The 25,879-nt window shown below is 38.4% G+C and overlaps 4 protein-coding genes across 6 annotated transcripts; 2 read left to right on the top strand and 2 right to left on the bottom strand.

Moving 5' to 3' along the window:
• Positions 1-960: 960 nt before the first annotated feature.
• fkbp3 (FKBP prolyl isomerase 3) lies at positions 961-7,093 on the top strand. Its single transcript, XM_065256577.1, has 7 exons — positions 961-1,119; positions 1,396-1,497; positions 2,424-2,525; positions 6,222-6,357; positions 6,494-6,561; positions 6,640-6,737; positions 6,873-7,093. Exons 1-7 carry the CDS (start codon positions 1,015-1,017, stop codon positions 6,925-6,927), a joined length of 666 nt encoding a protein of 221 aa, XP_065112649.1. The 5' UTR covers positions 961-1,014; the 3' UTR covers positions 6,928-7,093.
• A 1,504-nt stretch (positions 7,094-8,597) lies between these two features.
• faua (FAU ubiquitin like and ribosomal protein S30 fusion a) lies at positions 8,598-10,089 on the bottom strand. Its single transcript, XM_065256578.1, has 5 exons — positions 10,008-10,089; positions 9,435-9,514; positions 9,207-9,351; positions 8,867-8,922; positions 8,598-8,782 (listed from the first exon to the last, which is right to left on the bottom strand). The coding sequence occupies exons 1-5, from the start codon at positions 10,057-10,059 to the stop codon at positions 8,657-8,659; spliced, it is 459 nt and encodes a 152-aa protein (XP_065112650.1). The 5' UTR covers positions 10,060-10,089; the 3' UTR covers positions 8,598-8,656.
• Positions 10,090-10,898: 809 nt separating this feature from the next.
• Positions 10,899-19,125, bottom strand: prpf39 (PRP39 pre-mRNA processing factor 39 homolog (yeast)). The gene is made up of 14 exons (XM_065256579.1): positions 18,981-19,125; positions 16,638-17,143; positions 16,429-16,554; positions 16,109-16,227; positions 15,350-15,517; positions 14,875-15,037; positions 14,373-14,480; positions 14,079-14,243; positions 13,547-13,673; positions 12,479-12,747; positions 11,962-12,146; positions 11,800-11,874; positions 11,440-11,557; positions 10,899-11,351 (listed from the first exon to the last, which is right to left on the bottom strand). The coding sequence occupies exons 1-14, from the start codon at positions 18,991-18,993 to the stop codon at positions 11,262-11,264; spliced, it is 2,232 nt and encodes a 743-aa protein (XP_065112651.1). The 5' UTR covers positions 18,994-19,125; the 3' UTR covers positions 10,899-11,261.
• Positions 19,126-20,039: 914 nt separating this feature from the next.
• On the top strand, positions 20,040-23,096 carry arf6a (ADP-ribosylation factor 6a). 3 transcript variants are annotated; one of them, XM_065256583.2, is made up of 4 exons: positions 20,041-20,197; positions 20,311-20,583; positions 20,723-21,693; positions 22,263-23,096. In XM_065256583.2, coding segments are annotated over exons 3-4 (447 nt in total). In that variant the 5' UTR covers positions 20,041-20,197; positions 20,311-20,583; positions 20,723-21,247; the 3' UTR covers positions 22,264-23,096. The 3 variants fall into 3 exon arrangements, with proteins under 3 accessions (XP_065112652.1, XP_065112655.1, XP_065112653.1); XM_065256580.2 differs by having other exon boundaries at positions 20,040-20,197; positions 20,723-23,096; XM_065256581.2 differs by lacking the exon at positions 20,041-20,197 and having other exon boundaries at positions 20,264-20,583; positions 20,723-23,096.
• Positions 23,097-25,879: the final 2,783 nt, after the last annotated feature.

Genomic DNA, 25,879 nt, shown 5'->3' with positions numbered 1-25,879 from the left:
CCAGCATGGACCAGCATGGGAATTATGCTGGTCTATGCTGGTTTAGCTGGTGGTCACAGCATACCAGCACCAAAACACAACATATGCTGGTATGACCAGTAGGGTGGCCATTCGTGCCAGTTCCGCCGGACACATCCCGAACATGTTTTCGGGTTCGTTCTCCGGAAGTCGCGTTGCTCGACCGCATACGTCATCGAGGTTCTCACATTTCAGTTAAAATACATTAGAAAATTAAGATTTTTTTTTTTTTAAGACATACAATCATTGTAGTTTCATTCTTACCTTGAAATGTAACGGTTGCTTTTCTGAAATTAAACCCGAAATATTAAACCTTGATGACGTATGCGGTCAACCAACGCGACTTCCAGAGAACGAACCCGAAAACATGTTCGGGACGTGTCCGGCGGAACTGGCACGAATGGCCACCCTAATGACCAGCATGGGATGCTGGTGCTAATGCTGGTTTAGCTGGTGCTAATGCTGGTTTTGGTGCTGGTTTAGCTGGTGCTAATGCTGGTGCTGATGCTGGTTTCATGCTGGTTTAGCTGGTGTTCACTAGCAAACCAGCACCAAAAACACAACATATGCTGGTCTTGCTGGTATGCTGTTTTTTTTCAGCAGGGCCTTTAGGCGAAAGTTAGTCAAAAATTATAATTATTGTTGTCATCTAACCAGGAAGCTAGAGGTCTGTAGTTCTTGAAAAACGAATAATCACTTGGCATTAAACTTGGAGTTTTATACTTTTGCAGGTATTATTTATGTTCTAACAGCAACATTACACATTAACTAAAGTAAAAAATCAGCGCCTGTTTCGCTACACAATATATATTTTTTCAAATGCAATGAATTGAAACCAAACACATTATAAAAAATCATTAACTATGATAAGATTTATTGTAGAGTTTTTATTTATACAGCAATAACAGGGTGCGGTCGCTTTAAGAGCATGACCTGTGATCTGTGATTGGTTGTTGACACGCACGTGCCGGCTGTGACGCAGTCTCGTTGATTGTCATGGCGGCTGAACCCGCACGCGAGTGGAGCGATGAGCAGCTAAAGGGTGAAGAAATACCGAAAAAAGATGTTATTAAATTCATCCAGGACAACGCGGCACACTCGGTAGTGTACACACTACACTGCATTACACTACACGACACTGCACTACACTGCTCATCAAATAACATCAGTGATGTGCACGAGAGGGACTGCAGTGTGTTTTATAATGCGTGTGCACTCTCAGACCTGATTTCAGTTTTACTCCCATAAGCGTCAGATCATTTTAGTCAAGTTACTGAAATACTCTTGAGTAAAACATCAGAGTAAAGTTTGTATGTCTTCACAATATTCTTATTTGTGTTATATGTGTATTAATATACATGATATTTATGTCTCCAGTTTCTATCTGAACACAAACTTATGGGAAACATCAAGAATGTGGCAAAGACAGCCAAAAAAGAGCAACTTCTTGAAGCTTATAACCAGCTGTTCTTGAGCAAGGTCTGTATTATGTGTTTTTATATTTAGAGTCAAGTTCACGTGATGCTGCTTCTGGCCGTTTCTCAATCGGAAGGCTGCAGCCTCGGGAGGTCGCATTTGTAGGCTGCATACGTCATCGAGACTGTCTTATTTCAGAATATTAACACTGAATGTTATTCTTAGTGAATTGTTAATTGTTGTAATATGTTTTTGACATGCGTATGTAATGCTTAGTTAACTTAAATAAAGCCGTCTTGATGACGTATACAGCCTGCATATGCGACCTCCGGAGGCTGCAGACTTCCTATTGAGAAACCGCCGCTGACTCTACTTCAGTGTTTCCCAATCCTGGTCCTCAAGTACCCTCTCCAGGGTTCCAGACTGACACCAAATGGTGGCATTTTGCCACCAAAATTTGAGAGTGTGCCACTGAATTTTACATCCAGTCGCACATGTGCAACCAGTAAATTTGACCTTTTTTCTGATGTGACTGTGAATTTGAAACAGCACATTGTACTTTCTGCATCTATCATCGAAGTATGTATTAGAAATACAGTGGAAATTTGTAGAAATGTGATTATTTGGTTAGCATGTTGATTTACGGTGTATGCTCTTAATTTTTTTGGTTGTGCCCCTAAAATTTTCAGTTGGGGGCTACTGTGATCCTAGTGAAAAAAGTTAGTCTGGAGCCCTGCTCTCTCAGAAAGTTTTAGATGTCTCCTTATTTAAAACACCTGGTTTAACTTATCAGCCTCTTCCAGAATGGTTAATACGTCTCCCTAACAAGCTGATGAGTTAAATCAGTTGTGTTAAATAAGGAGACATCTAAAACTTTCTGGGAGGGGGTATTTGAGGACCAGGATTGGGAAACGCTGCTCTACTTGATTTTACGCAATCCTTCAATTGTCCAATCACAGTCCAGTATTTGTTTTCTGTTTTTTTTTCAGAGGTTTAAGGGTACAGAAGTTGATGTGGTGACACAAGAGGTCAAAGCTGTAAAACTTGATGATAATCCCAAACAAGTGAAGACAGAAGTTGTAGAAGATGAGGTATCACCAATACATGTCAAAATATTAACACAGCAGTGTCCTCCTCTCAATCAATCCTGTGACCGGATGTTGTTTATTGATGATGATATCTTTATTTCAGACTCATGAAGGTCTATATACAAAAAGAAAGAAAAAGCAACATAAATAACAACCGCAAGAGAATAATTGAAATTCAATGTCCATATAAACACTTTCTCTAATGCCTCTTAAAATGAAATGATTGTGACCGTTAGGCACCGTTAGGTACACATCTGTACTTTAGAGACGTTTAAATCCTTTAAAAGTTTATATACAAAATTTTGGATGACTGGACATAACCTGGGCACATGACTCTGACTGGCACTTTTAATAAAAGTTAAGATGCATCATCGTATGATACCTGCAGCTTGTTATTATTAGCACATCGGGAGTTTAGGATGATGAGAGGTTTGCTTAAATCTTTAACATTTAAATTCGCAATGAAAGTAAACAAAAAACTGACATTTGTTTTGTAATATTGTCGTATTTTTTTTTTACAAATGATTTATCTGTGAGCTTCATTAATTTTTAAAAATTCATGTGCCCTCATAATCTTTAATCAAAAATGCAAATGTCCTCCCCTTCCTAAAAACGATCTCTCTTTACTTCCGGTCATAATGTATGGCAGGTGGGCGGGGTCCGGGAGAATATCGCTGCGATATTTCTTATTCGTTTTATGTAATGTATTGTTTTTTGTCTTTTTTTTACCATTGTCACTTGGGGTTGGTGTTAATACAACTTTGTTACATTTCAAACATCCCAAGGGAAAATATAAAAAAATTTAAAGGTAGGGTAACACATTTTGAAAAATGCTAACGGTAGCCGCCTAGCAATGAAATCCCGATCCCACCCTCAAGTCAAATCGCTCTCCAAAGTCACGCCTCTTTCCAAACACATGAACACGCACAGATCAGACGGTCACGTCTCATGTCTCATTCACCAGTGAGAAAACTTTGCAGTACAAAGTGAATAACACTTCCAAAATAACCAACATAAACAACTGGTTTACATCAGAATTAGTTTAAGCACACATTCGGTTTTGTAGACGTAGTAACTATATCGTTATGCTAATCCGTAAACGAACACAAATTTCATAAGCAACACAATGTTTCATCAAAGTATAATATCTGAATCCATCTCATTACAAACATATCGCGTACCTACCTTACCAAAATAAACAGTGCAACGACCCTTTCAGACCCTTTGCCTCTTGCAGCTGTTTGCATCTCGCCGGTAAAGCAGTAAATTTACCAATGTTCATTTGGATTTTTGCTCTTGCTGATCCAGGAAGTTTTTGCTGTTGTTGTTATAAAAGATGCATTTAGTTTTGTTGCTCCTGTGTAGGTTGTCAATTCAGCAGAAAAGTTTGCTATTCTCGCTGTTTACAGACAGAGCGCACGTGATGACGTATGGTATCTGCGTGGACTCGCTGCGCGGTGGGAATTCAAATTACGCTTACGTATGAGGGACATAAAAGGAAACGTCCGTTCGGACCGAAATCTATGATTTGTTGAACATTTTTTGGTCCTACGCCTTTCACAGATGACATAAATTTTTACAAATACATTTAAACAACTTAACACAGTGATTGCTATCAGGATGTGAGGAGACTTTTAACCAGCATAACTAAAAATGTTTCAGGATCAAATCTGTTACCCTACCTTTAAAGGAAAACATGAAGAAACCAATAACATTACATCCTAACCCAAATCTAACCCCAAGCAACAATGATTGAAAAACAGAAAAAATACATAAATACACATAAAATGACATGAAAAAGAAAGTTGTGTTAGAAACACAAAAAAATTTGTGCTGAGTGACATGAAAAAAAAGCAGAAAATCGTGTCCATGAACACTGATAAATAAGTCAAATATTTGCTGACTATACCACAAAATGCCTTGAGATTGGGTTGAACTAGTTACAAACACAAGCACATCTATGAGCTTTTATTCATTTTTATTTGATTTATTCATTCAGCTGGCTCACTTAAAGTTACTAACAATATGTCTACTACATACATCTGCATTGTTAATCCTTTTGATTTTTTATTAACAAAATTCACAAAAATGTATTCTTTTATTGGATAATAAGAATTTAAAATGGGGGGAAATATGATTATGAAATAAATGTTTTTCTCTAATACACATTGTCCAAAATTATTAGCACCCTTTTATTCAATACTTTTTAAAACCTCCATTTGCTAGTTTACCGGTCTAAATTTTCTCCTATAATGCCTGATGAGGTAAGAAATCACCTAACAAGAGATCAGAGACCATTCCTTCATCCAGAATCACTCCAGACCTTTTAGATTCCCAGCTACATGTTGTTGCTTCTCCTCTTCAGTTCACTCCTCTCATTTTCTGTGGGGTTCAGGTCAGAAGAGTGGAATGGCTTTAGCAGAAGCTTGGTTTTGAGCTCAGTGACCCATTTTTGTGTTGTTTTTGAGGTTTGTGTTTTGGTTATTGTACAGTTAGAGGATCCAAACATGGCCCTTTATAAGAATTCTAACAGAGTCAGTCACTTACGGATTTTTTATCTGTTGGTATTTGATATAATCCACGATGCCATGTATTTTACCAAGATGTCCAGAACCTCCAGCAGAAATATAGGCCCACAACATTAAAAACACAGCAGTATATTTCATTGTACACATGGGGTACTTTTTTTTCTCTGTGTTTACCAAACCCATCTTGAGTGTTTGCTGCTAAAAAGCTCATTTTTTTGTTTCATCTGACCATAGAAGCCATTCCCATTTAAAGTTCCAGTCATGACTGATAACTGAATATGCTTTAGTTTGTTTTTGAATGAGCTAGGAGAATTTTTCTTGTAACCCTCCCAAACAACATGTGTTGATGTAGGTTCTGTTTGACAATTTTTTAAAAGGTTTTCTGAACCAGAGGCTCAACAATTTTCTGCAATTCTTCAGCTGTGACTCTAGGAGAGTCTTTAGCTACTCAAACTCTCCTTCTCACCGCACATTAGGACCATATAGGCATAGGTTCTCTTTCAGGCAGTTTTGTAACATTTTCTGATGGTTGGAAATTCTTAATTATTGCCCTGATGATGGAAATGCTCATTTTCACTGCTCTAGCTCTTTTCTTAAAGCCACTTCACCAATTTGTGAAGATCAATTATCTTTTGCTGCACATCAGAAATATATTCTTTGGTTTTTCTCATTGTGATGGATGATTAAGGGAATTTAGGCTTTGTTTCCCCTCCTCTTTATATTTTTGTGAAACAGAAGCCAGAGCTGAATGATTTTGTGTTTACAATCATGCTGGAGTTCTGAAAATTGTGAAAATGAATGGGAATATACTTCAGACATATTTTACCAATAAGAATTTCTAGGGGGGCTAATAATTCTGTCCAACGAGTATTTGAGAAAAACATTCATTTCATAAAGATATTTCCCCTCCATTATAAATTCTTATTATCCAGTGAAAGGATACATTTTTGTAAATTTTTTAAAAGAAAAATCAAAAGGATTAACAATGCAGATGAATTTTTTACAGCCTTATTTGATCATATTTACCAAGGGGGCCAATATTTTTGGCCACGACTGTACAAAGTAAACCTTGACCTTATCTGCAGGGACTTGTATCGTTTTATCCTAGTCGTGTTGCTTTTATTCGTTCCTCACATTCATTTTTAAGGTGAATGTTTGTTTGTTTTTTCAGGGTCCTCCTAAATTCACCAAATCAATTCTTAAGAAAGGCGACAAGACACATTTTCCCAAGAAAGGAGATACGGTGGGCTGCTGGTACACTGGAACCCTTGAGGACGGGACCGTGTTTGATACAAACATTCCTGCATGTAATGCACCAACTTCAAACATACAAACCCATTTGACCTGTCTGATGTGATGTATTTAAGGGGGAATGCAATGCAATAATAAATGCATGTCATGTTTGTTGTGGATTCAGTTGGTGATTAAGTTCTCCTTTAATAGCTGCAAAGAAGAAGAAACAGACGAAGCCTCTGCTCTTTAAAGTCGGGATGGGCAAAGTCATCAGAGGGGTAAATCTGACTTGAACACTTTTATTATAGCTTTACATTAGATGTACAGTAAATCATGAGGTCATGTTTCTCTTGTAGTGGGATGAAGGTCTGATGAAGATGAGTAAAGGTGAGACTGCTCGACTGGAGATCGATCCTGAATGGGCATACGGGAGAAAAGGAGTTCCTGACTCAAAGTATCCTTTATATATATATGTGTAATGGAAACATTCATTATGCTTATCACTCAGTCTAGGACTTTTATCTTGAGCTTTTCAATCTAAAGCAACTAACAGATATTGTATAACTTGCCTTAACCATTTTCAACTCAGAATTCCACCAAATGCCAAGCTGATTTTTGAAGTCGAGTTGGTTTCTATTGATTGATCGCTGATGATGATGATGATGAAGAACACAGAAACACTTCACTATAACTCACATATTCTTTTGTTTCTCTCCTCACATTTCATGGAGATTGTTGGAATGATGAGACAATGACTTCTTCGAAAGCTGCATGATTGTCATGTTACAATAAAAAAAATACTCAACACAATGTGGTCTGTCTTTTTTTACACAAACTATTAAATGTGAAAACATGAATACATTGCTGTTTTATAGAGTATGCTTTGTTTTGCATGAAAAAATTTAATTCCATTAATGTGTTGCATATCTAGCATGTGTCTATAGAGTACACAGCCATGGACAAAGTTTTGAAAATGACACAAATATAAAATCATCTTTAAATGTTTTTGTCAGATGTTACTATGGTATACTGAAGTTAAATTACAAGCATTTCATAAGTTTCAAATACTTTTTTTGACAATTACATTATTTTTATAGAAAGATTTAGTACGGGGTGGGGAACCCTGGTCCTGGAAGGCGACTGTCCTGCAGAGTTTAGTTCCAACCTTAATTAAACACACCTGAAAAATAAAATTAAAGTCTTCAGGATCACTTGGAAATTAAATTCAGGTGTGTTTGATTAGGGTTTGAACTAAACTCTTTAGGACAGTGGCCCTCCAGGACCAGGGTTCCCCACCCCTTAGAGCAACTTCTCCCAACCATCCAAGAACAGTTTGGTGACAGTCAAGATGTGGCCCAGAAGTTGATTGACAGCATGGCAGGGATGAACTGCAGAGGTCTGCAAACATTGACTCCACGCATAAACTTAACATAATTGTCAATAAAAGTCTTTGATGTTTATGACATGCTTGTAATTATACTTTACCATGGTAATGTCTGAATAAAAGATTTTAATTGCTGAAGCAGTAGACTAAAGTATTTGTGTCATTCCAGGTTTTTTTATTGTTTAAAGTGCCAAATTTAACCCAAACATGTAAGAAATGTAAATGCTGCATTTTTTTATGCTTCAACATGAATAACAAATTAATTAAACTCTGTATTCAAAGTGTCGCAGGAAAGTCTTTGAGTTTATTCTGACTGAGATGAAAGAGTTTATATCACATTTATAAATACTATAATGATTACCAATATATTATCATCTGCCTCCCTTCCCTCCTCTTAATTTACATACTGGAGCAAGTCTTTATTTAGATACCTACACAATACACACTTGAAATATTGAATACATGCAAGAATAGTCTTATTTAAAGTGGTGTTGTTGGACGCTTGAACATTTGTTTGTTTTCAGCATTCTTTGCACAACTGTGTTCTTGTAGCTATTCAGTAATGTTGAGATGAAGCTTTGATACTCAAGACAACAATCAATCACAGAAGATTAGAAACAAGCATTGATGCTCAAACATTTTTCATAAATTATGCAGCTTATTCAGGGCATCTTGATATCATTCATGATATCTTAACTACACTAGTAGTCAAAACCTTTAATAAAAGTTTACATAAAACCAATCTGTAATACCCATTTTCTTGTCTTGGAACAACTTTGATAAACTTTTATGAACCACATTAAATGCTGAGTACCATAGTTTGTTACACAAAAAAATATTCAACTTACACTGTCAAAATGTAAATTGAGTTTTGTACCACTGCATAGACCATTGGAAATCAATATGGATACATTTGAATTCAGACAAACATTTAGTTCAAGAACGTTTATTATGAATGACATTTCTCTGAAACACATCAAAAGAAGCATTTAGGAGTTTGCATTGGGACCCTTCTTCTTGCCAAAGGTGGGCACCACATTCACAAAGCGCCGGTTATACTGAATACGACGCTTAGCACGACCAGTCTTCTTCTTCTTCTTCTCCTGTTTGTCTACCTACAGACGGACGAAGAAAACAGTGGTCAATGTAATAAAAAAAAAAGTTAATAAGCTAAATAACAATTCAAACAGGTGACTTACTTTGGGTGTCTGTCCTCGTACTTTACCAGCACGAGCCAGAGATCCGTGGACTTTCCCTAAACAACAAAGACCGATGTTAAAACTCAAACCTGGGTTTGCCTTATCCTAATCTCAGACTGAAAAGCCTGTTTGTGCTGCCTCAGGTTAACATATATAATATATTAACATATATTTTCCCTGTCAGGAAAACAGCCTCATTATGTATTCTCATTCAGTTCTTGATTTATCAAGAGCCCTTTTCATAGGATAAATATATTTACAGTCAAAACCTCCACCTCCAGTAAGTTAACAAGCATTTCTATAATAAATTAATTATTTACAAATACATTTAAAGATTTACCTCCCAAGAGTCTGGCGGCGACTTCAAGGGTGCAGTGTTCAGTGATGCCACAGTCCTGCAGACTGACGTCATTCTCCAGAGGAGCACCAGACAGCAGAAGAACCTGATCATCTACAGATACTCCCTCTAGAAGTTCAACACGGGCCTAACAACATAAAAAAACACCTCAATATAACTCTCCATCACAAACACACACACATACAGGTCACAACAATGAAGATATCTCACCTTGATCTCATGGACAGCCTCGTGTCCGGACACCTCGAGGGTGTGGAGATTCTGCGCGCGTACGAAAAGCTGCATGTTTACTGAAAAGCAAATACAGAGATTATTAACAACCATAACACTTCTTAAAAGAGCAATCTATAAAAACAATGATACAATCACGACTATATCATGAGAATCAATTATTTCGTTAAATAGGTTAATGGTACTAACAGATGGGTTTCATCTCTTGGGTTTTTGCTCGTGACCGCTTTAATATTTAGTACAAGATATTTTGCATTCATCCACTTAATTTATATTCGTTCGACTTAACACAGACAGACATCTAAACATAAAAACTAAACCACCTCTCGATATGTGAGAGACTTTTAACAGCGAGAGTTCTCCGCGTGTCTGGCTGTATGGCACGAGCACACGCGGTATAAATAAATCCCCATAAACCGCTAATATGCCGCGATATCTCTTAAAAACACCATCGAACAATACACTTAAACTTTATAAAATCTATAAGGGAATTAATTATGTTTATTAAATGCTTTAAAATGACAAATTTGTTATTTAAACATAAGGCCTTACGTCGAGTGATGCTAGCCGACCCACGACTGCTCGAGAAAAGGAAAGTGCGCATGCGCGCCGCAGCAAAGAACGCTGGGAAGAAAACTGCGTCACATACAGACCACGCTCGTGCGTGATGACGAAACCGTTTCTGTTTAACGGGTCAGAAAAAGTTGTAATAAAATGTTAAGTTCTTCGGAACCCTCATGTACTCGTCTGATGCAAGACATCTTAATTTAAAACTAACTTTTTATAATACAGGTTAATTTCATGGTCTTTTTTTCTATTCTGAAAGTTAACACGAGATGTTAACACCACGTCAACTATCTAATCAAAAGATGATTCATCTTAATTAACTAGTCTTAATATTTTGGCACTTAAATGAAGTAATTTCGTTATAAACAAGCTGAAAAATAGTTACAAGTAACCCATATTGAGGTAATACACTGAACACAAAAGTCTGTTTTAAATTATGATCAAATCTCAAATCTAACTAAACTATTCATTTGACTTATTGATCATTTTCTTTCTTCATCAATTTCATAAACACGTGATCAAGTGTGAAATTCAAGCTAAAATCTATTAGGTTAATTATTAGATTTGGAGCATTTAAGTTTGAATCTTTGACAAAACCTTAGTCAATAATATTAAAGATATTTTAGCAAATGTTTCTTTCATAATATTTAGGATTTTATGTAAACTTCTGTTAATCACAATTGAGTAATTAATCTAGCTGGGTTTCTTTAGGTCCATTGTTGTTAGGCTACATTATCTGGTGTTCTCAAACACATTTGAAAAATAAAACCTTAACACACCCAAGACAAGGTATTAAAATAACAATAACTATTAGTGACTCTAACCTGATTTAAACCATTTTTTCATGTCTAGGTTAAAATATCACAACACTGTAAATGATAGCATGTCAAACTCTTTATTATGAAATCAAGTTGAAATAAAAAAATGTCTTCATGTCATGTTTATCTCTGAAAACACCATTACATATAGCAGAGCACGGATGAGGTTAAAGGGTTACGTTTTCAACTTCCACACAAATGTAAAGGTTTCATCTTACATAACTGAACCAACAACAGACAGCCACCAAATCAACCAAATTTCATTAAAAACTCATTTGCACTTTTACTTTCAACACATGCCAGAAAAGAAAAACACACTGTAGTCTGATCCGAGTGAGTGAGTGTATGAATGTTGATGATGATGATGAACATGAAGATGTAGGTAAAAAGATCGCCGTTCTGAAGCTCTGATTGTGGTCGGTTATGTTGGCGGTGGAGGATAGTATTGGTTGTACTGCCCGTACTGCCCATATTGACCCCAGGAATTCTGAGCTCCCCAGGAATTATATTGCTGGCAAAGAATAAAAAACATTAACAATTTCATACATGTATCAATACATTCAAGCAATGGCATGGATCAAAGCAACACAGCAGCTCACCTGATACCAGTTGTTGTAGTTGTATCCTGCACTGTTAGCCTGCATGTCCTGCATCATTTGACCCGAAGCTGCCGATTGGTCATCTGTCCGTTGTCTCTTTGAGTCGGACTCCTGCGAGCTGCAATAACAATGATGTTGGTTATTAATAAAACAAGTCCTTTATGGATTCATCTCAATAACATCAGTCTGTTATGTGCTCACAGCAGTAATGAGGACATTTGCTTCACAAAAAAAACAAAAATAATTTCATGTCCCATAGTCCCAATTTTTTTCTGATGATTAAATGTGAAGCACAGGTTCAATGAGATTCACTGCAGATGTTAACAAGCTCAGTGTGTGGTTAATGTGATTTCACTTTACCCATTCTCTGCTTTCCTCTTCAATGATTCGCTCTCCTTTTCAAGCCTCTGATGCTCTTCATAGGCGGCCACGAGTCTGTAAGAGGAACACACACATAACCTTAAAAACATTATAGAGGAAGAGAAAGAAATCCTCCTGCTGAGACAAATCTCCAGCACTCACACATTGATATCACTGCCAAAGTCCTCAAGGAACTCGATTTTGCGTTGAGAGAATGTGACGCGTGACTCCAGTGACATGGAGCTGCCCAGCGCTCGATCAAAGCAGGCGATGATTTCAGCTTCGTTCTGCTGAACATCACCACTGTACTCCAGCTCCAACAGGTTCAGGTACAGCTTTGGATTTGTCTGGAATGAGTAAAGGCAACTTTTAATCTTTGTTTAATGTTGCGGGTTTAACAAATGTACAGAGATGATTCCGCTGACAATATAAAATAAATCAACATTAACAATCGATTGATGAACAGACAAAAGTTTCCTACAGAGCAGGTTACTGGTATAGAGCCTAATCTGATGTTATTAAAGTCGCATCACATTGAAACTTTAGTGACAAAAACAATGCAAGCATGACATCAGACATTCAATTCCGAGGGAGCACACTGATGAAAAGTGTAATTGATTATTCCCAATATCACATCAAATGCATGTATGCATAATCAGATCAGATGCAATGTCTGTACCTCATCTTTCTCCACAGCCTCCAGCAGCACTTTTTTGGCCTTTGCAATGTTCTTCTGCACCTTCAGCATTTGTCGAGCCAGTTTAACAGAATAGAACGACGACTCGCTGCCGTTTCTTCCATTGGTAATAGCATCGCGTAACAAGGCTTCCACTTCATCCATGTTGCCGTGCCGCCGCTCCAGACTCACCCTGCGCAACCTCACCATGGCCAGACCCGGCACAGCCTCCTCTATCGCTTTCAAAATGCCACGCGCCTCGTCGATGTTTCCTAAAACACATTCAGAAATCAAATGTCAAATCTCAATAAAATAAGATAGCATATAAAACCCCAAATCCAGTTATTAAAAAGTTATTTAATACATAAGCATTAAAAATAAACCTAAAATATCTGCACTGTTAAGTCACTTTGGATAAAAGCATCTGCCAAATGCATAAATAAATAGAGTCAAGTTTTAAATAGGAAACATATCAAAACTTGGTCATTTTTGAGCATGACGCTAATGGTCCAATCAGATTCAAGGAATTATGCTAAGCTACGCTAAAAGTGGTATTGGCTGAATGGATTCCGAAACAGTAAAACTCAAATGTTTAACTCTAGGGGAGCTGGAAAATGAGCCTACTTTTTTTAAAGTGGAGTGTTCCATTTTTTTCAAATGTGTAAGAAAACCAATAAATCCCTTTTGGTAGAATAATTTTTAAGACAATAGTAAAAAGGATTCCTTTAAAAGTTAAGCAAACTAGTCTACTTATCGTGTTGTAATTACAGACAGCCACGACACACAAAGCACGATGGACACAGGCTTCATCCACATTTTAAACGCACAACTGGTGCATCCGTGAAAGCAAAGCGTGTGAACGTATAAACAGTCAACTCTTTACATGATGACTCTGGGACAGCGCCCATGCATATTTTAATAAATTCCGTCAAAGGCTTAACAGAAAGACAAATCATTATAATTTAGGAATGAGAACGTGTGGGAGCATGAATCGAGATCGTTTTATGATTAAATGTGCAGCCTTTCGCTCCAGGACTAACTAAGACCCATCATCAGATTGCTCGCCTTTACCTTGCTGCTCCTCAAAAGCCGCCCAAAGGAGATGAACGGTGGGTTTCTTGGGCAGGTGAATGCTGCAGGCCTTCTTGTAGATGTGTCTCACCCCTTCAGTGCTGTAGCTCTCTAGATACTTGGCGTACTTCAGAGGAAAAGCAGGACAGGAGAGACAGAGGAGAAATAACAGAAGAACAGGGGAAAGAACACATAAAAATTGAGTTTTTATTTCATATTCCCACACTGCTGAATTTCCATTGACAAGATCGTTTTGAGAATTTCTGTTTTAAACCCATCAGCACCTTCATGGAACCAATAAGATAAGTTTCTGTAAGGTAGAAGACGGAGAGGTGCAACGAAGTTGGCAAATGCTGCAGTCAAATCTTGTGTGGCAAGCAGGCCATCTCCTAATATAACAGATACAGTCAAATATCAACGTTACACGCAAAGAGGGCAGGAAGTTTTACTGTGGAAGTGATGAAATCGTTGATGGGGAAGCAAAGGGGTGGACAGAGGGAATGACGCGGCAGCGGAAGGTCCATCTAACTACCTTGATCCAAAACTCCTCATATAGCGCGCAGGCGATCAGGCAGCGCTCGAACAGAACCACCACCCGCTCCGGCGTGCCGTTCTCTAGCTCAAAGTCAAGGTACTCTCTCCAGTTGTTGAGCTGGGTCTTCTCCAGGGCTTTGACGTGGAAATACGGACGCTTTATCTAGAAACACAAGACAACTTCATAAGATAAAACATTTAATCACGTTTCATTTACTGATTCAAAACATGGTGGTGGTTAACCCATCGCAAACCAGTTGAAGATCCCATTACAAAAGCAATCCACACTCACCCCTTCTTCAAACGCCCAGCGCTTGCTGACTTCGTGTTCGTTATGGTTGAAGATCTCCTGACGAGTCTCGATCACTTTGTGTCTCATGTTCTCGATCTCAGTCACTCTCTGAAGGGAGAAAGAAAGCGTCCTGATTAATCACATCACAAAGGAAACAACTTATCTCGTCTGATGTCCAGCTACACAAAGGGTTTACATCACCATGACTTTGACAGAAACAAGCAGGTCGTGGTGAGTAGAATAGTACGCTTTGCACACCCAGTGAATCAGCTGCGGACCGAGCCCCGGTGCTGGGAGGGGGACGGTGTCATTCGGCAAAAATCCCGTCCCACTTTTAGCCCAAGTCTCTGATTGGATGCCAACCTGGACCCGCAGCTGGGCTGCTAACGGAAAGACACCTTCAAACCTGTACATATTTTGCTCGTTTCCAGGATCAGGTAGGCCCACCCTCCCGACCTTTGAAATGCTTTGTAACACCTCAGACAACAGGTGGCGCTCTTACCTTTGCGGGATCCGGCAGGTCGTCCGTACCCGGCGGAAGCTCTTCACCCGGGGCGTCTTCTCCGTTCGGTCTGTTTGCGTTGGCCAGTTCCACCCGGAGCTGCACGAACTCTTCTTCAGACAGGAAGTGTTTGGGATTATTGTTCTGCACGTGGTCTTTGAACCTGAAATCGAAAACAAACTAGCTGGAATTCTTGCATTTAGAAACTCCTTATCGCACAACACTGTGTTTCAGATAATAGCCATGTCAAAACTTCAAGTTTGCACGAAGGCAATAACAAACGTGTGTCCCAAACGGGTCTGATGGTACATGCAAATTATTCTTACATATTTGTGTTCACTCTGAAATGGCTTCATACAAGCTGTCAAATAAATTAGGTCAAATTAAAATTAAAGTACTGCTTACTGGTACTCATATTGTTCAACACTTGGCATATCTCAGTATGTTCTGCTGATCTTAAATCAGTAATACTCACTTCTGGAAGTGCTGGGAGTACAGCTGAGTAGGAATGCAGAGGATTCGGTCATAAACGGCCGTGACATTGGCCAGCCTATTCTGCTCGGTCTCCCAGTTGATATAGGCTTCCCACAGACGATCCGAGCGGAAATCCGTACCACAGGCGAGGACCGCATGCTCGTATGACCTAAACGATAACATTTATACTTGAACCAGCTCTAGACAATGTTACTTGATATTCGAGCAGAGCAATGAATCAAAATCAAATTAATTATAGCTGCTATAATAAACTAACAGTATTTAAATAAGTGGGTTCAAGCTAGAGGTCAACCAATACAAAATGATCCAACACTTTTTACTAGAACCCAAAGTGCATAAATACAAATTTTTGAAAGAAAGACCCGATCTGAGACAAACCCGGGAAATAAGACCCGAGCCCAACCCAGTGTCAATATTTTTTAACTGACTGGACCTGTTTCTCTATTTATTTTCTGACGACGACACCAAGGTAACCGCTAAAATCTGCATTCAAAATTGATTGACAGGTCTGGCTCAATGAAAATTAACCTACCGCCAGCCACACAACGTCACAAACGCTCTTGGCAAACAGAGGAGGGATTAGAAAAGGATTTGATGCACAAACCCGAGATAGTCTGGGTCATCTTGGGTCTGTTCCCCAAAAACAAATTCATTTTAAATTACCCAAGACCGCTAATATAACACCCGACCCATGTACTTGGTATTGCATATGTTGAGGTTAGATAAGAGCTGTACTCACGCTCTAATGCGATTTTCAGCTTCTCCGTCACTGGTGTCTTGGTTCTCTCTCAGAAACGTGATGTAATGAAGCCACAGGTCCACACTGAGCGGGATGGCCTGAAGGCCACGTCGATATACCTGTGGTGAAAACAACAGTCAAATCAGTTCATTTGAATAACCCTTTCTACATCACACATCACTCTTCCAAAGCACAGAATAAATATTTCTATAATATCTCTTTCAAGGTTAAAGATCAGACCATCTTGTGGTTCAGCCTAAAAGTAAAAAACAAAAACGCTTTTTTCAATCCTGGAAATATTCAGCGCTGACCATCTTTACCTCATCTGCCATCTGTATAAAGCCATGTTTCTTTTCAATGTCTGCATACTTCTTCCAATAGCCGTAACAGTAGGGATAGTGCAGGAAAAATGCATCAAACGCCTTCCTTGAAGCCAACAGGTGGTTCTGTAACAGAAGAAATACTTTAAAACACTGATGAATGTTTACAGCTTCCTTATTATTCATTAGTAGGATGTCAAAGCACTGACCTCTTGTTCAACATACTGCAGAAGATAAACCCAGCCATTAAAATCTTCAGGATTATCTTCCACAGCCTTCCAAAGTCTATCATATTCAGAAGGAAGCCCGGGTTCTTGTTCACTGGCAGCACCAATCGCCTCTTCTGCTCCCTCCTCTTTGGGAGCATCTTCGAGCTCCATGTTAGTAGGGCTCTCGGAGTCACCAGCTTCTTCTTTCACCGCATCGGGCTCTGAAGATTGAGTCGTGTCCTGGCCGTTTGATTCTGGAGGCTGTGGGATAACCTGTCCAGGGTCATTTATGGTGGGATCTGCCTGGTGGATGTTTTCTGCTTCAGACTTTATATGCTCCATCGAATACAGCTGTTGTTGTACTGACTCGTATTCGTGACTTTCCTGATTTGCGGGAGGAACCTGTCCTGCGGTCCAGTCGGCAGCGGTCGGGTCTGTGGCACACTCGCTTCCTGCGGCTTCCACAGCAGGGGCATCTGTGTCTAATATCCCCGTCATCTGCGCACCTGAAACAGGCAGATCAAAATAATCTACGATATATCTGCGAATTGCAGCGGTTGTAGTAAAAGTATGTGCGGTATCTATATCACGGAGTGTTACGATAACTGCCATTTATTTTACGTGTCTATAATTCGTGTTTTACATGCTTAGTTTGGCCAAATTAGACCAATCAGAAGGAGCCTTAAGCCCGATTTATAGTTGTGCGTAAGCTCTACGCCGTAGGTTATCCGTAGCCTGTGCGTAGCTCTCCGTAGCCTAACATGCACCTTGCAAAATTTTTAACAGCACGTCAGTTCTACGCGGACTGCAAGCGCTGTAATTGGCCCACCAGAACCCAGGTTTACGTCAGGTAAAAATAACTGCGTCATAGGTATTTTCGTTTGCGACGTTGAAAACAAAGATGGACCAATGAAGAGTGATTTATCTCAAACTGGAACAAAAGTCGCTGTTTATTTACTTTCATCATTGCTTGTCTTCTCAAATCATACACAACAAGTTGCTGTTTCTTCTTCATTTGTGGGTTAACTTGCCTGGTTAACTACTCTGGTTACACGTGTGGACACTGCTTACCAGCAGTCAGCTCGTGTTTGCATGTCGACGCGGATGACAACGCAAAAGTATAAATGAAAACCAACGCAGAACCTACGCACAACTATAACGAGCCCTTTACTAAATACCTGGCAAGTCGATCTTATACTGTTATACTACTAGCTAGACCACGGAGCAACGGTGAACCTAGTGGCTCAAAGCAGAGAGCGGGGAAAAAAAGTCGGGAGGAGAGAGACGAACGAGGAAAACGACAGCGACAAACTTGTGCCTAAAAAGAAAAGTATGCCTGAAAGTTTGTTTTTTTGCCTGAATTAGGTTTAATTACATCTGAAGAATGTCTTACTCATTTAATTCAGTATGATCTTCACATATCTAAATGATTGAAAATAGCTAATAAAATTGAATTTCTCAACAAAAAAAAAACACATCGTAAGAAATATGGTTATCGCAACAATCAACAGTAGAATTGCATGTTTTCTTAATACCGTGCAGCCCTAGCTACATGTAAAGATAGATGTAATATGGTACCTGTAATCCGAATTTGAAATGTTAGACTGATTAGGCTTAACTAATTGTTAGTTGGTCAGACTAATAAGGACTTGGTGGCTATGTTTATGCAACTGGCCGTTTAACGATACTGATAGCAGATAAAGTAACTTACTGAGAAACATCTTGCTGTGGGTAAATAATAATTTAACACTGACCTAAGCGCAGTTGACATATTAACTTAGATCCGTGTCTAAATTCATGTTATACCACGAGGCTGTTGAATGCTTTATTCTGATTGGTTGATAAATGTTCTACAGGTATGCATTAATTTTCTATAAACGCACACCTGACCTGTCAGATGTCTTCAAATAACCACCAGAGCAATGTCTGTGGTAACCGTGGTATAAAAAAAAATAATTGACTTCAGTCCTCTGAAATATTTAAAAATTTATAACGTTATTTCTTACATAAACGCGACCAAATCTGAGAAAACGTTTCGAGGATTTCCTGGGCAGAGAAATCGATTAGGCGTCATATTAGTTTGCTAAAATAAACTAGCCGATTTACTTTATTACGGCGGACACAAAACTGTCTTTCAAATTTGCAAGGCTAAAATTACAACTGTAATAAAACACTAAATGCTCGGTAGGTTCGGTCCACCTGGTTTCGGCCTGGCCTTTTCAGGCGCTAGCTCGACTGCTAACCACTCGATGGTGATCATTTACCTCAGAGGTTACCCTTAAAAGCAAACGCACAAAACCCGTATATTAGTCGCCTGAAACATAGCGTGCAATGTATACTTACCAGAATCTTCCATGAAACAGGGTTGAAATGGGAAATATGTTAAGAACTAATGTAAAGTTTTGTCTACTTAATAACATGCGGACAGGCGGCCGCGCTTTCTCGCCTTGCTGCGACGAGAGAACAAGAACGGTCTGCGCATGCGCACTGCGTGATGAATCACCAAACACTGAAGGGAGATTGTAATGACACAATGCTACACTGTTACCGACAGAGGGAGCACCACGACCCTAACGACTAATTAATAGAAAATAATTTTTTATGATTTCACATAACATGTTTTGGACTGTGGGAGGAAACCTTGGACTGTGAAATAATGTAAATTAATGTAAACATAAAAGACAGCACGTGCAATTAAATTGTATAGGTAAAAACATTACATTTAACATTTTTACCATATCACGTTTTTTTCTAAACAATTTTTAAATTTTTTATTAATTTAGCACACGTTAGGAAACCTAATCCTTCTGAAAGACTAAAGACTCATGCACTTATATAATTTATTTCCTCTCCATAAGTTTAATATGCCTGTTATTATTTTAATTGACTACACGTTTGATCATAAAGTATATACCTTTTTATTAGTTTATTGTCTATTTATAAGAACAAAATATTTTTCAAGAATACTATTTTGAATCATTTCCCCGTTTTCTGTGTTTTTGTTTTTTAATCTTTCTTGTTAAGCTGATTTAAAGCAATAAGACATCGTAAAAACAATGAAAAAGATAAGTTACAAATTGAAAAAAATACTTTTTTATTGCAAATAATCAAAATACAGCAATTGTAAATGAACAATTAACAAAAAACGTATATTACACTTTACAGAAGATATACAATTCAACTAAATATGCCTTACAACATTCGCTTGTATTCTGTTCAACAAAAAATGCATTTTTTGAACTCGAGATGACGTCATGAGTCACGCCCGTACGACGTCAAATGATGCCAGAGAGCAGTTTGAAGGTAATTTGTGCAAAACCAATGTATGGGTTATTCGGTATGAATGAACAATGTTCTTTTCATTGCACTGTAAGTCTGATATTTGAAAATTGTTTTTAAACAGATGAGCTGCTAAAGAAAGCGTTGCGAGTATTTGCTTCCGACTCTCAACGGCATCCATTTCATTCAGCTCGAGCTCAAGTCACGTTACGAATCCTACTATGGCATGAATGCTAAACTCATGAATATGAATCACCTCATCCGGACATGAAGTCAGTATGGTAAATAACTTTTCTTTGTTTTTCATTTGTAAGTCCGATGAATGGAAGCGTTTGTGTGATAAATTTGTTTTAATAATCTTAATGTTGTAATGTGGCGAATTCTCCTACGGCAGAAGAGTGGACGTGTGCACGGCACGCACGCACTAACGTTCCCACTGATGAACATGAATAAAGAGCCTTCGCCTTAGTACGATTCGAGAACGCGAATGGCAAATGGCGCAGTGCGCCTGAGCGAGAAAGACAGGAAGTGGCGGCTGAAGAAGGTCCGCACCTTTTCCGGTAACACCGAGAGCAGCAGCAGCGCGAGCGGGATTGAGAGCGACCGGAGGGGAAAGAGGGGCGAGAACCGACCCGGGGTGAGAGAGAAGGGCTGCTGTTATATGAAGGTAAATCTGCGTGAGTTCTAGGTCTCGTGCACGCGCGTGTAGTTGTTTTAGTACGCGTAAGTTAGTATGCTTCGAGAAACTACAAGAGTGGCCGATTAAAGTTGTGTTTGACACCCCTCCCTGTTCTCTGGTGTTTTAGGCAGATCAGAGGGGAGAGTCATGATCCGCTGACCTGTGAAGATTCCCACACAGAGAGCCTGAAGTGAACATCGGAAGTCTCAGAGAGATTAAACACGAGAGGAAAGTCGGAACTGACGTGAAGGCCTGTTTCAGATCTACACAGCTTCACTTTGAAACAAGTACACACCCTTAAAATCTTGTTTTGGGGACGAGAAGTTCTATTTTGACGGATTTTGAAGGTTTTTCTAACTATACACCATCACACAAGTCAACTTGTCTTCATAGTGGTTTCCCTCGTGCTCATACTGTATCGGAGTCATCTAAAGTGACTCACAGGTTATGCATACTACAGCGGGATTTTTTACTGGTGCTTGTCAAGGTCTAAAAAGCAACAACGGTTCAATTTGAGACGTGAATTTTGCAGCAATATTTTGTGACCGCCTTTCTGAACGTTCAAGTCGCTTATTTCTTGCCAAAGACACGAGGCCAGACACCCCTGTTATTTTTTCTTTGCAACAAACGTAATATATGCACAGCCAACAAGATGGGGAAGATGCTTTCCAAGATCTTTGGCAACAAGGAGATGAGAATATTGATGCTTGGACTTGACGCTGCCGGCAAGACGACCATCCTGTACAAACTCAAACTGGGACAGTCCGTTACCACCATTCCCACGGTCGGCTTCAACGTGGAGACCGTCACCTACAAGAACGTCAAGTTCAACGTTTGGGACGTCGGTGGTCAGGACAAGATCCGTCCTCTTTGGCGGCACTACTACACCGGCACCCAGGGACTGATCTTTGTAGTGGACTGTGCGGATAGAGATCGTATAGATGAGGCCAGGCAGGAGCTGCATCGCATCATCAACGACCGTGAAATGAGGGACGCCATCATTCTGATCTTCGCCAACAAGCAAGACCTGCCGGACGCAATGAAACCACACGAGATCCAGGAGAAGCTCGGCTTGACCCGGATCAGAGATAGAAATTGGTACGTTCAGCCGTCCTGCGCTACGACAGGCGATGGACTCTACGAAGGGCTCACGTGGCTCACGTCCAATTACAAATCCTAATGCATCCACAGAAAAGCAATTAACAATAACTTTGGCTTCAGGTCTTTGTGTTAAGGTTTATTTTAATGTCTGATTTCATTGAAATGTAACAACTTTAATTTCGTACGCTTATTTTGGCACGCATTTATGTTCCTCTTTATTGTCGTTCTGTTTCAGTCTTCATACAAAAAACATTTTCTTCATCAGTGTTTTGTCTTATTGTGGTTACAATGTATTAAAACAAGACACATTTAAAGTGTTAACTCTGTTAAAATAATCATTCTTAATTTATTTTAGCTCATCAGCAATTTTTTTTAGAGTTATGATAAACATTGTTACATTTATGATTACAACATAAAACATTATTTGCCAGTATAAGAGAAGAGTATATTCTTACGGTTTCTTTATATTGTTAATTTTCTTCTGTACTAAAAAAAGACGAAATACTCGTGAAGAAAATGTTTTTTTATTTTCAGTGTAAATTATGATTTTCCTCCTTTGAATCTAGATGAAGATTTAACATTCAGCCCTTAAGATGACACACAAAACTTTTCTTTCATTTATCTGAAGATCCAGACACCGAAAAGGCAGCTTGTTTGTTTACCTCTGTGCCATCACACATAAAGAATGTATGGAGCATTTAAATAAATAAGTCCAAGCTAAAGGTCCTCATAAAGATTTTTTGTTTTTCATGAAGAAACTGTACCTGAAGGGTGTTAAACATTACAACAAAGTATTTATGTTGCTTTGGCCTTTTCTTGACTGAGATGCACCACAAAACAATGTTCACCGCTAATCTGATTTAAATCCTGGAGATGTTTTGGGATTTATTTTGTGTAGAAGAACGAGGACCCTTTGAATTTAATATATCTATATACTTAAGTTTTGGATCCTCACCTCAGTCCATGTCTGTTATCATCTGATACCTGTTATCCTCGAATCATCATCATAAACCACAAAAATGATGCCCAGCTTTAATTCTCCTAAAAATGTTTTGTTTCAATATTTTGATTTATTTGTTATGCCCAAGACATAATAAAATCTCTTTATATAAATCAATATATACAGTATATCCAGTACAATGTGATTGTATGTTCTTGACACAGAGGAATGTGCTAATGCAGTATATTGTTTAAATCTTTGCATTTGTTGAGTTCAGAGAGACGGATGAGATTTGTGCGGCCCTGTAAAGTAAGTAAACAAATGATTGGCTGTCATTGGGATGTGCTGAGGAGTGCATGTCATTCTTTATAAAGATCTGTTCTGTCACCATCTGTTAGTGTTGTCATGTGATGATGTTGATGTGATGTATTTGAATGATAAATCAGTTTATGAAGTTCAATTTCCACAGTTCTCAGAACAAGAGTTGATGATGTGATGTTTGACAGAAAAGTGCCACGCTGATGTTTTGCGACATGTTTAAATAACAGACATTCAAAGTTGAATTAAATTCTGTTTCTTGGCATGCATTGCCAACGATTTTATATCTTAAATGTTTAATGCATGTCAGCGTGAATCTTATGAAAACATCAAAAACATTTGAAGGGGTGTATAATTTATAAAAGTAAAAAAGTGATATTTTTGTTGGGGTTATTGTGTAGGAAATTGGGCCATCTAAAATGCAACGGTATGATGGTGTTTTAATTCTTTTTTTATTGTAATCTTACAGTTTAGCAATGAAACACAGCTGCTGTTTGTTCAGTGAGTTTCAGAGGAGTTTGACCTGACACACACAAGCTTACATTCAGCAAGAAACAACTGAAATCTGTTTTGGTTGAAAGTATACGCTGTGTGTTTAGATTTAACTGTTATCTCTGTCTTTATAAACCTGAAAACATTAAAGACTCATCTGTAAGTTATAGGCTGGGAAAAAGTCATGTTAAGTCAATTCATGGCGTACAAAACGAATGTCACCTGAGCAAAGCTTTTCTCGTGTCTATCAACATTAAATGGGTAAGAGAAGTTGTTCTGAGATACTCAAACATGATTGAGTGAAAAACTAGGAACTAACATAAAATAAACTAGACTAGTGCTTCTCAAACCTTGTATGCGTGTGAGGCCCCTCAAAGAAAATGTATATAAATATTACAATACATATAAAATTATAGTGTTGCGATTAATAGCCTTAGTTTTCTGAGGTTTAATTACACAGAATGGAACATCTCGAGCTTGAGAACCACTGAACTAGACAGATGTCAGTAAAGATCAAATATAGATATTATACAGAAATGTTTACAAGGAGAATAAAACTTTTGTTGAGTTTGTTAGTATGGGCAAGAACTGGTAAATGTGGTCTTGCTGACGTAACCTGGTAAGTTAAATATTAGAGCAGATTACAGTACAGAGACCTGTGATGTTTAGCTCACTGTTATCTTCCTCTTACATGTCACAGTTTTCTCAGCCTGATCAAGAGAAAATGTGTGGCTGAATCTTTTGTCAGTGCCAAAACTTGAACAAATCAGAGCCTTTAAGACCTTACAAGACTGTATTCTTGCCATGAATATAGCATTAGAAGCTAGTCATCAAAAGCCGGTGATTCTTTTTCAAGGGCACACAATGCAAAGCTCGTCACAACATGTATTTAGCACATCACATGTGGGTTCGTCATGTCAAAATAAGTGTTCGCCGCATCATGTCAAAATATGTGTCTACTGTAGACGCTTCAAAGGGGTTTATGATAAAAGAGACGCTAATGTTTGCCAGATACTCAGTTAATCTCATCTATAATCAGAGTTTAGTGTTAAGTTAGTGTCTTGAGAGTGAATCATAAACCCTTTCGACGCGTCTGCATCAAGCACGTATTTTGACAAGACCCATTATTTACGTGGTTTAGATCGGCCATTCCCAAACTGTGGTCCGTGAGGGTACTGCAGGTGGTCTGTGTAAAGGCAAAATAAAATATAAAATAATATATATTTTTAAGAAAAACATATTTTTTTAAGAATATGTTTTAAGAATCTGTTGTACTGATGTGATGACCAGTTATAGTTTTAGTGCTAGTAAGCCTATTGGTGGTCCGCGAAAATTCTTGATTACAAATAGTGGTCCACACACCCAAAAAGTTTGAAAACCCCTGGTTTAGATAACGCACAGACACAGGAAGTGATGTGCAGGCACTGTTTAATACGTAGCCTTAGCAGTACTTTAGTCTAAACTCACTACACAACGCATCAAAGTAGTATCCAAACTATCCTGTATTATCACTAAACTCTTGTATTGGTTTGTGTGTTACTGTGAGGTGAGACACAACGTTGTTTATGTAACAGGATACAGTCTGTAAGAGTTGCCACATTTATGAGGTTTCAGGTTTCAGTCTGAGGCCAAAATGAGTGAATCTGACTGCAGAGATCTTTTACTAAACTCCTGTCACTCCTTAAACTTTACAGCAATATTCTTGTTGAATAAATGATGTGAAGTATCTGAGAGGAAATTAAAGGTTTTATATTTTCTGAACAAACGTGTTGTGTTTGCACTTTGAGAACTCAGTCTTTCAATGCTATAGTCCAGGGATCTTTTACCTTTTTGTGAGCAAGGGCTGCCTACCTCAATGATTAAAACAATCTGGAGGGCTACTACTTTACTTTTTTATAAAAAATTGAGTCTATAAAACAGAAATGTGCTCACAGACTCTATGTGGGCCACCATGTTGGAAACACTGCTATAGGGGATCTGTTAGGGCATGATGTTGTTATGACTATGAGGTTGGTTAAGACAAATAACAGTACGGATTGTAGTATAATGAATGTTGTGTATCTGCAGTGTTTAGGTTTAATTCTAGCTGAACCTTCAGCATTGTGTCTGGTTTCTATGAGAGTCCTACAGAAGCAGATGAGCAGGCCAGATAGCTTTACAGAGGTTTTGGAGAAAGTCTTTAGTTTCCGTGGTGACTGACTGATGTCTGCGCACGTCTCTATTCAGTTCTCATGAAGAAAACAATCCAGGGAAAAGAGAACAAACTAGCATCAGCTCCATTTCCTTCCTTCCTATAGAAAGCTACAGTTATGCAGTAAACACGCTACGGTTGTGTTCATTCAATCAGCTTTAAGAGCTTTTTTCAACACATTAATCACTTCTTAACAATATTTAACAGATTTTGTCTTAAACAAGACCCAGATGATTTTTACA

The sequence above is a fragment of the Paramisgurnus dabryanus genome, chromosome 12, assembly GCF_030506205.2.
Source record: "Paramisgurnus dabryanus chromosome 12, PD_genome_1.1, whole genome shotgun sequence".
NCBI lineage: Eukaryota > Metazoa > Chordata > Actinopteri > Cypriniformes > Cobitidae > Paramisgurnus > Paramisgurnus dabryanus.
The sequence above is the reverse complement of the archived record's forward strand: the minus strand, read 5'-3'. Positions and strand labels throughout refer to the sequence as shown.